The sequence below is a fragment of the Argentina silus genome, assembly GCF_951799395.1.
Source record: "Argentina silus genome assembly, chromosome: 21".
Lineage (NCBI taxonomy): Eukaryota > Metazoa > Chordata > Actinopteri > Argentiniformes > Argentinidae > Argentina > Argentina silus.
In genome coordinates, this window is record NC_139675.1 from 10,892,988 (window position 1) to 10,907,987 (window position 15,000).

Below are 15,000 nucleotides of genomic sequence, written 5' to 3' on the forward strand. Positions count from 1 at the left end.
CTAGAAGCATTGTATAATATCTGGATGTAAAACCCTCTAGAAGACGTTCTACCTAGAACCCCTTGTAGAGGGTTCTTCACGAGAGGGTTCTATGTAGCACCAAAAAGGGTTCTGTTATTTGATACATATAAGGAATCCAAAAAAGTTCTATCTAGAAAAAAAGGGGGTTCTTGAAATGGTTCTCAATAGAACTGTGTACGGTGACATTTTTGAATCGTGGCATAGAAACGTTGTGTGTCAATGTCTAAATATGCAATATAGTCTCCATAACCTTATATGGCTCTATTTGATAATCGAAGGAACCTTTAATTGTTTCATTTGATGGATATTTAATTTTCAACTAGTAGTAGCTTCAGGAGGAGTGCAGGCAATTTCACCTAGGAACCCCTAAGAACATTAATATGTGGAGAAAGGACAATCTCCAGTGTAACATCTCAACTTCACAGGGGTAAATAACTCTCACTTGTTAGTTGTGTGGAAATGGTTCGACACAGAACCGTCTGTCACCCATGACAAAGAATCCTAAACTAACCCTTTTTTCTAAGAGCGTATGGTTTTAGAGTGTATTGGCACACACACGAACACACGCACAATTTATGATAGATGGCGATATGTATGAGTAATAGGGTGTAAGACTGTGTCACCTTGTCGACGATGTCAACATTTCAGAGCAAATTGAATAAGCCGAAGTGAAAGCGTTATGTTCCTCCGTGAATTCAGTGACTTTTCGCCGTATTTTCCTGGGGCACGTGTTTTCGACATGACAAAAACGCTGGTCGGTTTTGATCATGCGATCCAGCGCCACGTTGTTCCCAACCTCCCCGGGGCGAGAACCCTGAGTCACTAGGCAACCCGGAGGTCAGAGAGAGAGAGAGAGATAGAGAAAGAGAGCGGACCGCTCGCCGGAAGGCCGACGCCTTAGAATCCTCGGGGGTGGGGGGGGGGGGGCTAATTGATTGGGACAGAACCGGCTACGCCCCGGAGGTGTCATGTCTTGCCGTTGTGCCCCTCGAGCCAAGGCACTTAACCTCGGAAAAAAAACTAGCCCGGGGAAGTTGCACTGCGGCTGACCCCTGGTGGCTCCACTCATGCATGGGTGTTTGTGAGTGTTGTCATGGGGGGACGGGACGGGACGGGACGGGTTCCATCTGTTTCTTCCTGTTATACTCTTGAGCTCCGTCTCTCCTTCGGGTTGAGTTGTCACAGAGCTGATTACCACGAGGGCGCCGGTTCAGATCTGAGGCCAGCCGTCTTCGTGCTGTTTCATATACCCCTGATGGCAGGTGTCTGCTGGTGTTAGTGCACTGCGTTCCGTACACCCTACAAGGGATCAAGCTAGCTTGGAGCAGCAGGGACCAGGGCCAGGGCCATCTGCAGCCCCGGTCCGGTGGAGCTTTTCTGGGGCGAGGTCGTAAAAGAGAGCACCTCCACCTGGAGCTACTCCTTTATGGGTCATTTCAGGTTGGAAGATGGGTCCGAGGGAGAGGGGTTTTTGTGTGTGTGTGTGTGTGTGTGTGTGTGTGTGTGTGTGTGTGTGTGTGTGTGTGTGTGTGTGTGTGTGTGTGTGTGTGTGTGTGTGTGTGTGTGTGCGCATATGTGTGTGCATGTTTGACTAGGCAGATGGGAGCAGTCACAGTGTCTTTACGTCAGCCCAGAGACTCATCAGACTCACCTCAGCCCAGACGTGTGTGTGTGTGTGTGTGTGTGTACGTGCGCGTGCGTGCCCTGTCTGGCCTGTTACGAGGAGTTGCAGGTAGGAAATAAAGGTTATGGGGAGGTAGTAATGTCTCCACAGTGGAGGGAGGAGGAGGGGAGGGAGGGGACAGGGAAGAGGGGAGGGGGGGGACAGAGGAGGAGGGGAGGGAGGGGACAGGGAAGGAGTGGAGGGGGGGGACAGAGGAGGAGGGGAGGGAGGGGACAGGGAAGGGAGGGGACAGGGAAGAGGGGAGGGGGGGGACAGAGGAGGAGGGGAGGGAGGGGACAGGGAAGGGAGGGGACAGGGAAGAGGGGAGGGGGGGGACAGAGGAGGAGGGGAGGGAGGGGACAGGGAAGGAGTGGAGGGGGGGGACAGAGGAGGAGGGGAGGGAGGGGACAGGGAAGGGAGGGGACAGGGAAGAGGGGAGGGGGGGGACAGAGGAGGAGGGGAGGGAGGGGACAGGGAAGGAGTGGAGGGGAGGAGAGGAGGGGGGGCTGTATGGTGATACCTGTCCTTCTGCCTCTGAGAAGCACTGTGGAATCACGGCTGGATGAAGGGATGATGCAGAGAGACAGAGCTTTTAAATGGCTTCTCTTCTGGAAAATAACAATGGAGAGAGGGGGGGAGGGAGGGAGAGAGAGAGGGGGGAGGGAGGGAGGGAACGAAAGAAAGAAAAAGATGGAAAGAGTATTCATGAGAAGTCAAGGCGGCTTGAGACAGACAAAAGAGGGTTGAGAGAAAAGAAGTAAATAAAGATGAGAGAAGCATCCTAGAATGACAATTAAGAAGGAGAGAGAATGGCTAATGAGCTATACGCTGTTAAACGGCACATTATGTCTCTCATTTGTGGGGTGTGGACGAGTGAGGAGATGATGTACTGCGCGCGTGTGTGTGTGTGTGCGTGTGTGTGTGTGTGTGTGTGTGCGCATGCACTATGTTTTAAAAAGTCCCCCAGAGAGAGGCCAGATGACTTATTAATTATTCAACTGTTAACATTGATCTCACAGAGACATAAACAAACTGCTAACAATGACTGCAACCTCTCTCACACACACACACACACACACACACACACACACACTAGCTCTCTCTCTCACACACACACACACACACACACACTAGCTCTCTCTCTCACACACACACACACACACTAGCTCTCTCTCTCACACACACACACACACACACACACACACACTAGCTCTCTCTCTCTCTCACACACACACACACACACACACGCACACACACACATTGCAGCACTCAACATCTGTAGTCGAGGCTGTGTTCAGAGCTCTCTGGGAAGACCGGGGGTCTGTGTCTAAGTGCTCTGTTGGTCACAGGGGACTGTTAAGACTCCTTCTGAACAACAGCAGCCCTTGAAAACCACGTTATACCCTGTACAGGAAATATGAATAGAGAATGTCGTTCGGTTGTGCTTCTTTACAGTATTCGAGAAATACTGTACAGAGAGAGTACTTGAAGCAGCGGTATTTCAGGCCCGTACTGACCTTCATAATGGTAGTTAGTTATGAGGTATTAGCCATTTAGCTTTGCTCACGTCAAGTTTCGACGTTTTATTGTCATGTGCACCGGGAACCATGGGAGTACAATTAAATTGCCACTCGTTAAAGCTCTCCTCTTCGAATCCACAGAATACAGTCGTGTGAATACGACACTTCAGGTATTCAAGTACGATACGTTCAAGTCTTTGATGTTCCCTTATGCTGTTCCTTCAGCGATTCCACATTGTTTTAGCCGGCCCTCTTACGAACCCGGTGAGTACACTCCATCTGCGTTTCGCCGCAAACAGATCTTCCGGACGACAACAAAGAGAAGCTGTTTTATGGAAAAATGTCCAGGCCACCCACAGCATCAGATGGTATCTTTCTTGTTTACCGGTAAAATATGATTATTGGCCAAAGGCAACGAAACACTAAAAATAGTCTCGGAAAAAGTACACCGTGTTGCCAGGACAGATTTGCTGGTCATCACTTATGGTTGTGCATTGGAGTGTGAAATTAAAAAAAAAAAAGGGAAAAAATAGAGAAGAGGAGGAAGAAGTGAGAGAAAGAGAAAAAAAAAAAAAAACATTACCTTGATTTCCGGACTAAACGCTGCATTTGCATGAAATTATATTTCTCTTGTCGGATTTGAAAGTGCCGTTTCCGCATTTTTCTGTCCGCCCCTCCGCCCCATCCTCTGCATACAACACGCACGCACACACACACACACGCATACACACACGCATACACACACACACACACACACACGCCCCTTCCCACGGCCAGGGTAAAAACCCATTTGGGAGAGCAGGGTTGTTTTGGGTAATGAAAGCAGCTGACTGAAGCGGCTGGGAGAACTCTGAAGGCTGATAGGCCACTGAAGCAGTTTCAGGGCACAGAGAACCGCATTGGCATTCCTCACAGCTAACTCCAATATAAGCCTTTTGCTAGCCTCTTACTCTCTCTCTCTCTCTCTTTCTTTCTCTCTGGACTAATTCCCTTCCTCCTTTCCTCCTCCCTAAGTTTCTCTCTGTCTGTCTCTTTCTTTTCTCTTGCTCTCCATCTCTCTCTCTCATTCTCATTCTATCTTTCTCCCTCCCGTCCTTTTTTCCCCTGCCTCCCTCCCTCCCTCCCTCCCTCTCTCTCTCTCTCTTTCCTTCTCTCTTTACCTCTCTCTCTCGTTCTTTCTCTCTCCCAGAAAGGAACAGGCCTCCCAGCCTGTTCTGTTCAGCCTCTCTCTTGGCTCTTTTCACCCACGGCCTTTTTTTTTTGGGAGGGGGGGTGTATTTTTTGGCTTCAGGCTGTTGGCTACAGACAGTCTAATAACACTAACAAATGGCCAGATCCTGGAAGAGCATATTGAAGGAATCCGTCAGCTGATGAATGAGAAGGGAAAGAGCCGGAACCGGGACTCGATGAAATGATATCTGCTCCGCGGCCAAAAGAACTGCTGTCGAGGACTTCTAGAGAATGATGCCCCACGCAGAAGCAGAGGGCCTGAACTCATCATGAACTTGTTTTCTTTTTTTTTGTCGAGTTCTGATGAACTTTGCCTCTCGGGCCGTCTCTCGAAGTTCATCCTGAAGGATCGCCGAGATGCCGCCGGGCTCCCCCACATTAGCCACGCCTCGCAGCCCTATTTCCATTTAATTTCCCCCCCCCCGATTCGTTAATGAGGTTTTGGCTGCCCGCGTCCTCCGCCCCTCCGCTCTTCAAAGGCGCGACCGGAGTAAATCTCTGGCTTTTTTTTTTTTTTTTTCTTCTTCGGTCTCGTTGTCACTTTTATTGCGTCTTCGCAAATATTTTGGTTTTTCGCAAGCCGGGGACATTGGTTTGGTGTGCGTGTGTGCGTGTGTGTGTGTGTGTGTGTGTGTGTGTGCGCGTGTTAGGAGGGGGGTGCGAGTGGGAGTCTATATTAAGTGAATTGAACTGTGAACCAAAAGCATTAAATAAAAGTGCACTTTAGGCCAGAGATTTGTCTGTTTTTACCTCGGGCCCCTGTCCAAGACTTTGAGCTCCCATTCCGGGGGACTGGAGCATTAAAAATGGATCTGTGTGGCAAAAAAGCGGGCCTTAATTAAGCCTGGAACGATACCTCAGGGGGAGGGAGGAAAGGAGGAGGAGGCGGGGGGGGGGGGGGGGGGAGTGAGGGGAAAACAAACTGAGAAAACAAACTGAAAAAACGAATGCTGATTAACTGGGAATTAATCACATTGATGAAAACCTTCCCTTCGGGAGCAGCCAAAGAGAGATCCCAGAAGCGAGACGTTTATTTATGCAGTTTCTTAACCCTTTTCGGCAGCAACTGCCGACAAAGGAAGTCGGTAACATTTTATATTCCATCCCTGTTAAAGCCTGTATTTATCTGGCATTTGCTATGTCGTAACAATGGATACTTTCTGGTACTCAACTCAACGATATTCAACCAAAGTTGAGTACTTTAGTCGTAGTACTTGAGGCGTACTGCGAGTAAATATCTGGTACGTTGCGACCCATACAAAGAAACACAGATACATATTGTTTTTTTAGGCTACAGTGGGTCGTATGAGTCCAAACCCTCTCTCCGGTAGTTACCAGCACCAGTCAACCAAAACACAATCTCATTAGCAACCTCTCCATCTGTCCATCGTCCGATGCGTCCCTTCCTGTCGTTGGTCATTCTCTCCCCACTTTGCTCTAATGCCTTTCCAACCCACTGCTGTGAGTGCTCTGTCTGTACCTGCCTCACGCAGTGACATTACCTTCCCCCTCCCTCCCTCTCTCCCTCCGCCAGCCCCACTCCAGATTGAATCAATACCCCTGCATATGTCAGCAGGATGGCTTTATTGGATTTATGTGTGGCTTCTTATTGAAATATTGGAATGACAGTGTATGAATCCCTGGGTCTGATCAGCATACAGGAAACAGCTAGCAGAAGGCGAGACGCCGTCCCTTTTTATGGCCCCCTGGATAATGTGTGCCCAGGGAGACGCCAGGACAGTCATATCGGGTTACGACTTGTGAGAACTCGCTCTTGGGCGCTTTTAATGTCACGAATTGAAATGGCGCGGGCGTGCTGTTGCTGCAATGTCCCTGTCGAGGGGTGTGTGTGTGTGTGTGTGTGTGTGTGTGTGTGTGTGTGTGTGTGTGTGTGTGTGTGTGTGTGTGTGAGGGCATGTTGAGTGCTATGGGTCGCAGAGCTGATATAAAAGTTTTAAGAGTTGAAGAGCTTGTAAGGGCCTGTCACACAACGGAGAAAAGTAGGGGATTACGACTTGGCATTTCCTGGCCTCAATGCCTTCTGTGGTGGTGGGGATGATGACGACGACGATGGTGAATATGATGACGATGATGATGACAGTGATGATGATGAAGATGACAGGGAGGCTGACCCCAGGCGCTATCTAAATACGTCAAGGCACACAGACCATCTTGAGCCTTCTCTTGTCCTCCGGGTTCCGTGGCAGAGAGAATTCCAAACATCCCATTCATCAAGAGCATGATGTGTTAATTGAGACATCACTCTCTCTCTCTCTCTCTCTCTCTCTCTCTCTCTCTCTCTCTCTCTCACTCTCTCACTCACAATGGGCCAGTCTCTGTGAGGTATCGATCACCTAAACCTCTCAAAAGGCCATGTTCCCCACAGACTCTCTAACAATGCCTCGGCTGTAGGCCACTGTGAGCTGGAGAATGCCACCTGCTCTCTGGCTGTCCATACATCCGTCTGTCTGTCTGTCCGTCCGTCTGTCCGTCTGTCTGGCTGTCTGTCCATCCATCCGTCTGTCCGTCTGTCTGGCTGTCTGTCCATCCACCCGTCTGGCCTTCTGTCTGTCTGTCCATCTGGCTATCCGTCTGTCTGTCTGTCCGTCTGTCTATCCATCTGTCCGTCTGTCTGTCTGTTCGTCTGTCTGTCTGGTCGTCTGTCTGTCTATCCATCTGTCCGTCCATCTGTTTGTCTGTTTATCTGTCTGTCCATCGTCCAACGCGTCTGCAGTCCTTGTGAAGTGAAGAGTGTTTAGACAGCGGAGCGACAACGTAGACAGGCCATTCTTATTTATTTTCTCCTCTGACTGAAAAGCTTCCGTGGTTTAGGGGGCTTGTAATGATAGTCTTCAAGAGACGCGCGGTGACATCTCCGGACCTTTTCCTCAAGCCCTTCATATATAATTAGCTCTATCCTCTATCTCTCTCTCTCTCTCTCTCTTTTGTCCCCCACTCTCTCTCTCTCTCTCTCTCTCTCTCTCTCTCTCTCTCACACACACACATTATCTCCCTTCTCTCCCTGCTCCATCTCCTTTCCTTTCTGCTTTGTTGACTTTTCATTTATCTCGCTCCGTGAGTGTGTGCGTCTTCTGACCTTTTAAAGACGGAGGCCCGGGAAACACTGGGTAAAACGATGAACAGAATCATTTGTAAAGGTTACGACGCGAAACCCATTAGGCCAAACCACAGCTCTGGAACTGTTTGTTTTGAGCGGCTCCAAAAAAAAGAAAAAAAAAAAAAGAAAAAATGCTGATGCTCCGGGAAACGGGAAAATCATCTATCAGGTCTGAGCGTGTATTACTAATTCATTTGGACATTACACAAATGGGGGGCTTTAAACAGAAGGGGCCTCTTCGCAAACATCAACAGGGAGTTCTAATGTCAGTCCATTCATATGAGGGGGGGGGGGGGGGGGGGAGAACATGAGTGTGGTTGATGGAAATCGCACTTGTCATTTCCATAACGCGAGAGGCTGCAACAGCGGAGAACAACGAAGAGGCATCAAGGGAATGTTGGCGGCAATTCTTTTTTTGGGGGGTAAAGGTTGCCAGTCGTTCAGAGAGATAGCTACGTTAGCTTGTGACTGCGGCGGGGAGATTGAGTTGTCAATTTACCACGTATCTCGTTACAGTCGACGGCAGAGTAAGAAGGTTAAGCCTGTAGCTGCGGGATTATGGGAAGTACAGGAGCTTGAACCTGTTTTACATTTCATTAAAAGTTTATAGACTGTGTGGCCTTGGTCTGAGATAAGGCAAACTTGCGTGTGTGTGTGTGTGTGTGTGTGTGTGTGCGCATCAGTATGTGTATGGTTGTTTACATACGTGTGTGTGTGTGTGTGTGTGCGCGTGTGTGCACAGGCTCATGCTTTTATATGTGTGTGGGTGCATCAGTATGTGTATGATTGTTCACATACGTGTGTGTGTGTGTGTGTGTGTGTGTGTGTGTGCACGTGCGCGTATGCGTGTGTATCCTTGAGTAATGGAGTGTGAGTTCAAAGTCGTCGTAGCATCCGTCTCCACCCGCAGCCAATGAGCTGTGACTGGTTAATCCCAGATGGACAGAATATTCTCCCTTTAATGAATAGAACAACAAGGGTCCTAATCCATCAGATTAATTGGAAGTGCCGCGAAAAGTATTGCAGAATTTTTCATCCCAGGGCGCATACACACTCACTCACACGATCTGCAAGTCCGATTTCTGTTGCCGTGCATGATGCGCCCCATGTGTCTAGAAGTCGACGGGGACGTGAACGGGGGGGGGGGGGCTTCGGGGGGTTTTCTGTTGTTGTCTGATTGAGAATGAAATTAGCACGAAGCCATCCGACTGTAAAAGAGGGAATTGATTGAGGTAAAAAGGGGGGAATCATAACAAATGTGTTCCTGGGGGAGCCGATCCGCGATCAAGGGAAGGTTATTAGGTTGCTTATCAGGGAAAAGATGGGTTTCTCTGATGAGAAATCATCAACGTCCTTGCTGGTTGACACATTTCTTCCAATAGTTTTTCCAAAAGCAATTTGGGGAAGTGCAGGGAACGGATTTTTTTTTCCAGGGAAGTCAAAGTGAATCTGGTTAAGAACAGCTGACGGGGTTGTTGTTTAGACGGTTAGCATGGAGATCTATCCCCCCCGGGCCAAATACACAGGCGTGGTTAATACACTGGGACAGGATTGCTGCCGTAGCAGGTGCAGGTGTTGTGGAATGCACACACACACACGCATGCATGCATGCATGCATGCACAGACACACACATACACACACACAAACACACACTTACCCATACACACACACACACACATGCACAGACACACACATACACACACACACAAACACACACACTTACCCATACACACACACACACACACACACACACACACACACAGAAACACAAACGCTCTGCACGCGATGCCTTCCTCTAGCCTCTGGCATAGCAACAGATGCAGGTATTTCTGAGGACTGCTGCTGTGGCAGGTGCAGGTGTTGTGGATTGCACACACGCACACACACACGCACAAACTCACACACACGCACAAACAGACACACCTGCACACATACACACACACACACACACACACACAGACACACCTGCACACATACATGCACGCACACACACAAACACACACACAGACACACCTGCACACATTTCTCAAAGCATATGATATTCAGCATATCCAAGTAGGTCATTTCTTGATACCCCGGAGGTGGATGTATGTTTGGAAAGTTACTATAATTCAAGGTTCTCTGCACCATTACCCTCCCATTATCCCGGCCTCTGCAGTGTGGAAGGGCTTTTTTATCCATTACAGAGGTGCACAGGTTAAATCACACACACACACACACACACACACACCAACTACCACCAATTACCATAAGAACTAAAGGGGCTCTGAGCAGCAGCATCTTGTAGAATTTTTTTTCATCTGCAGAAGGAGAGAGAGAGAGAGAGAAAGAGAGAGAGAGAAAGAAAGAGAGAGAGAGAGAGAGAGAGAGAGAGAAGGATGAATACAGGCCAGTTGGGATGAGGTCAGTTCCATTACAGAGCGATGCATTCACAGCACAAGGTCTATTCGGAGAGAGAGAGAGAGAGAGAGTGAGAGTGAGAGAGATGAGACTCACTCCCCAGAATCGCTAATCACTCGCTCTCGCCCATCGCAGATTCTCTCCACATCTCTAATTGGCCTCTCCTCTCTTCTCTCCTCTCTTCTCTCCTCTCTTCTCTCCTCTCCTCTCTCCTCTCTTCCTTCTCTCCAGATCCCCCTCTTCTAATGAGTTTGCGGGCTAATGCGGCCAAGACCTTTCACTTAGTCAGTCTTATGAAAATGCACTCCGTCTCCACCCGGAACGAGGGAATATTTCCTCTCCATCTCCTTCTCCTCTTTCCGTTTGCGATGTTGTTGTTGTTGTTGTTATTGTTTGTTTTTTTAATTAATTCCCCCTCTTAATTGGTTTCCTATCAGAGACAAATGGGTACTGCCTGTATCTCCCTACCTTTAAGTGTTCATCCACGCATAGTTGTTCACCTCAATTTCCCTTCCTTCTATTTTCATATTTAGATTTGAAACCTAATTTAAAGGGATAGTTCACTTTTTTTAATTATTATTGCTATATTTTACCTTTTTTTTTTTGGACTCACCTCCAGCAGGTTGTCGTCGGACATTTTTGCCAATCGGGGTTATTTTCCACGATGTTCCACGGGACACGGCTGGCCGCGACTGGCAGGTTTGTGAAGTTGACGCACATGACGCACGCGCATTAAAGCGCCGCTGGCAGCTCGGGAAGATGACGACGCCCATGTCAGGATGCTCTCGTGGTTGACATGTGACACGCAGATCCACGTACACGCCGGTCACTCCTCACCTTATATTTAATATCATATAACTATTATATCATTTTTTTTAAATATGTTTTTCAGGCATTTCTGCTTTATTGGGATAGAGACAGTAGAGATTGACAGGAAGGATGGGAGAGAGAGGAGGGATGACATGCAAGATAGGTCGAGGGTCGGAATCGAACCAGGAACCTTGCGATTACGTGGTGAGCGCATTAGTGTGCTACGCCACTAAGCGCCCCCCACATATAATTTATATTTAATATTAATATAATTAATATAGTTGGTTAATATTTTGCTATTTTGTGCATTTTGTCAATGTTTGCCGTTTTGTTTTATGTCCCATGCACCAACCTCACCAAGTCAATTTCCTGTATGTGCAAATATACTTGGCCGAATAAAAGAATTCTGGTTCTGATTCTGATTAACGCCAGTGACATGTGGATCGCTGGACCTTCGTACCGTACAGCCCGACTTGAGTCTGCTGCTCAACACTTCACACACACACACACATTTGATTTTACGTCCAACTTTATTGTCCATCAAGAGATGGAGATGTCTCTCTGGCATCACCAGCCGCATAAAACAGTCCCATGAAACGTCAGATCGTTGTCATACACAACCAATAGTAGACATGTAAATAGGAACCTGACTTTGGAACAACATCCTGTCCTGCCTTATCGCTCCCCATAATGCACCTGTCCATGATCAATACACAACCGTCACATGATGTCAGGAGAGACTTCAGAGTGGGACTGTCTTACATCATCTTCATCATCATCATCATCATCATCACTGCTGGCCTATGTTAGCGAGGCTAGCTTCCCCCGGGGCTAACATGACCATCTGCCCACACAAAGACCTAGATAGAGTGGAGATAGACAGAACCCACACGTGATACTGTAGCCTAGGACCTGCAGGCAATGACTCACAGCACTCACTCACACACACCGACACACACACACACACACACTGCCTTTGTATCTGCCTCTAACCCTCAATCCCGAATATTCATGAAAGGAATCATTTGATGACATCATACAGTATATTTGTATGCCTGCATATAAACTGACGGCCTATGGCCTGATGCAGCAGAAAGCACACTGTGGATTGTGTGTTATTACTGTGTTATTACTGTGTTATTACTGGCTCCAGTGTATGCAGACACAATGGCCTCAAATGAGGCTCTGTATCTGGCTGGCGGGGACCCGCTCCAGATTGTATTGTGTCCCAAGTTTGAAACAGAAAAGCCACCTATTGAGTTCTGTCCGGTGTCCTTCGACGTTCCAATTCCCGCGCTTTCAGAGAGTCTTGTTGGACCTTGGCTCCCAGTGTCCATTTTGGAGCTGTCAAATTTAGCCGTGCTGCTATAATCTGATGTTGGGGTTGTTGTACAGTACACACACACACACACACACACATACATACACACACACCTCTTATCGTGTGGGCAGTAGATAGTATTTACAGGGCAGTGGTCCGCCGTGCCTGTTCCTCCATCCTATGTGTGTGTGTGTGTGTGTGTGTGTGTGTGTGTGTGTGTGTGTGTGCGTGCGTGTCTCTCAGAGGAAATAAGATATTCTCTCTGTTGTTGTCAGTGGAGACGCAGGCGTTTTGTATGAGGAAGGCTCCCTGTCGTGAAATACAGGTGAAGATAACTTCCCAAGCAGAGATTATCTTTCTCTCTCTCCTGTCTCCTCTCTCCTCTTCTATTATCCATGGTGCTGTGTTGGTTGACCTTGGGACTTTCTCTCTTTCTCTTCCAGGAAGAGGTGAAAAAGAAAATGGTCATAATTGCAAAGAAAGAAAGGAGGTGTGTGTGTGTGTGTGTGTGTGTGTGTGTGTATGTTCACGAAGCACTTTGTTAGGAACACGTACACCTTTTCATGGTGGAAGCGGTGTAATTGGGTGAGGAATGTGCTGCAATCATGTCATGATGGACCAGAATCTCAAAGGAATGTTTCCAACATCTTGTGGAATCAATGCCACGAAGAATTGAGGCTGTTTTGAGAGCAAAGGGAGGTCCTACCCAGTATTAGTATAGTGTTCCTAATAAAGGGAGGTCCTACCCAGTATTAGTACAGTGTTCCTAATAAAGGGAGGCCCTACCCAGTATTAGTATAGTATTCCTAGTAAAGTGCTCAGTGACTGTATATGCCCATTGTGAGGGGATTTTTTACCTATTTCATTTGTAACAGTTTTTTGTTCTTGCTTCCTTCACACACACACACACACACACACACACACACACACACACACACTCTCTCTCTCTCTCATTCATGGTCTGTACAGTAAGATCTCCTACCTATCTCTCTTCTTCCATGTCTCTCTCAGCTCCATGTTTCTTTGGCTGAAGCACATTCACCATGTATTCCATCTCTCTCTGTGGGGGCAACGTTCCCTCGCCGCTGACATTTGAACACACACTCTCTCTCTCCCCCACTCCCTCGCTCTCGCTCTCCATCTACATGTCCAGCTATCAATGCAATTACCTCCTAATGACCCGGTGCTTTCTCAACCCAGTGTGCGAATGCATGTACAATACTTAAATGCGATCAATAATTAACTCATTATTTCCTCTCTCTCTCTCTCCCCCCCCCTCTCTCCCCCCCCCCCCCCCCTCTCTCTCCTCTACAGAGTTATATCCATGGGAGTAGTCAGGCCCAGTTCGTGGCCGAGTCCCACATCATCCTGCTGCTCAGTATCCTTTTACCCTGAACCGGGCCTCACGGGAGAACAGAGGAGAAGCCAATGGGACATCTTCACACCTTACTGACCATAGCCAATGGGACACCTGTATTGCGTTCCACGCGTAGCCAATGGAAAGCCTCTGTGTGCGTCGCACGTAGCCAACGGGAAGCCGTGGGAATGGGGGAAATGTTACAGAAGTAGCCAATGGGAAGCCTGTACGCGACACCTCTGTAGCCAGCGGGAAGCCCCCCGGACACGTTACGTTTACACTGTATGGGCGCTACTGTCGGGAGCGTTCGCTCAGACACGACCTTTCCACCTGTGACATGTTTCTCATCTTCATCCCTGAAAGTCAACATCAGCCACCAACACACGTTTACACCTGTTGTACTGTCCAGGGCCCTGGAGCAATCTTCACTTCACTTCTCACACACACACACACACACACACACACAGACAGAGACAGACAGACAGACACACACGCACAAACTCACACAGTTGAAACAAAAGAAAGAAACAACTGGTGTGTGTGTGTGTGTGTGTGTGTGTGTGTGTGTGTGTGTGTGTGTGTGTGTGTGTGTGTGTGTGAGATGGGCTAAGATTGCTCTGAGGCTTCTTGCTGGCTTTGGCCATCTGGTTCAGTGGCTGTTGCAGTCCCCACGGGTAAGAAGCAATCTTCCACCAGACAAAAAGCTGCTTAGATCTGAAATTGAGCAGTGATCAAGTGTTTGTCTTGGGCTTGTGTGTGGGGCGCTGAGCGAGTGGTTACTGTATGCCTATTGTGGAGAGACAACACACACACACACACACACACACGCGGCCCCCTAAAATGTGGTCAAAATACATTTACCGTACTGTATATGTGTTGAGCCAACAGCCGGCGTTCCACAGCAGGGCTTACGCCGTGTGTGGCAGTGGGGGCCAAGTGTTTTTTCCACAGTCCCTCTGAGGCTTCAACAGGACATCTCCACTCCAGGCCTCTTCGGTGTTTTAAAACGTGGACTTTTAGCCTCCTCCAACCCCCCCCCCGGTCCTTATCATGTCATGATGTCATCTCTAGGGGCCCTATGTTGCACATGTTCTGTGACTGTCCTCCGATATTTTTCTTTTTGATTTTTCATATTCTTGACATGTTAAGCGCCTTGAGTCCATGACAAGAATGAGTTATTATTGTTTTTCATTATTGTTATTATGAGGCCAAAACGGGGCTAGGGGCACAGTTTGGACCGAGGGTGGGATATTCCTCTCATCCAGGTGCTTTAGGAACCTTAGGAAGTGCAGAATGTGGTTTAGTGGAGATCACATACGGGGCAGGACTAGAAAGCGGATTTTCTGACAGGCTTATTCACAAGGTTTCTAGGCACCAGGCTTCTTACTGGCCGCTGGTAATCCACACACACGCTGTCGGCTATTGGGTCCTTGAGAATGAGACATGAGACATCCGCACACACACACACACAGACACACACACACACACACACACAAGGAACATCAAGCATAAACTCAAACTCTGGCATATCCTCACAGACTCTCTCTCACACACACACA

The 15,000-nt window shown here is 48.2% G+C and overlaps 1 protein-coding gene across 1 annotated transcript in view; it reads left to right on the forward strand.

The window, feature by feature from the left end:
* tusc3 (tumor suppressor candidate 3) overlaps positions 1-15,000 on the forward strand; it is a 52,205-nt gene that overhangs the window by 30,271 nt on the left and 6,934 nt on the right. The window contains exon 7 of the mRNA XM_083692738.1: positions 13,399-13,462. Within this exon, the coding sequence (XP_083548864.1) occupies positions 13,399-13,462 (64 nt within the window). The remainder of the gene's footprint in view (positions 1-13,398; positions 13,463-15,000) is intronic.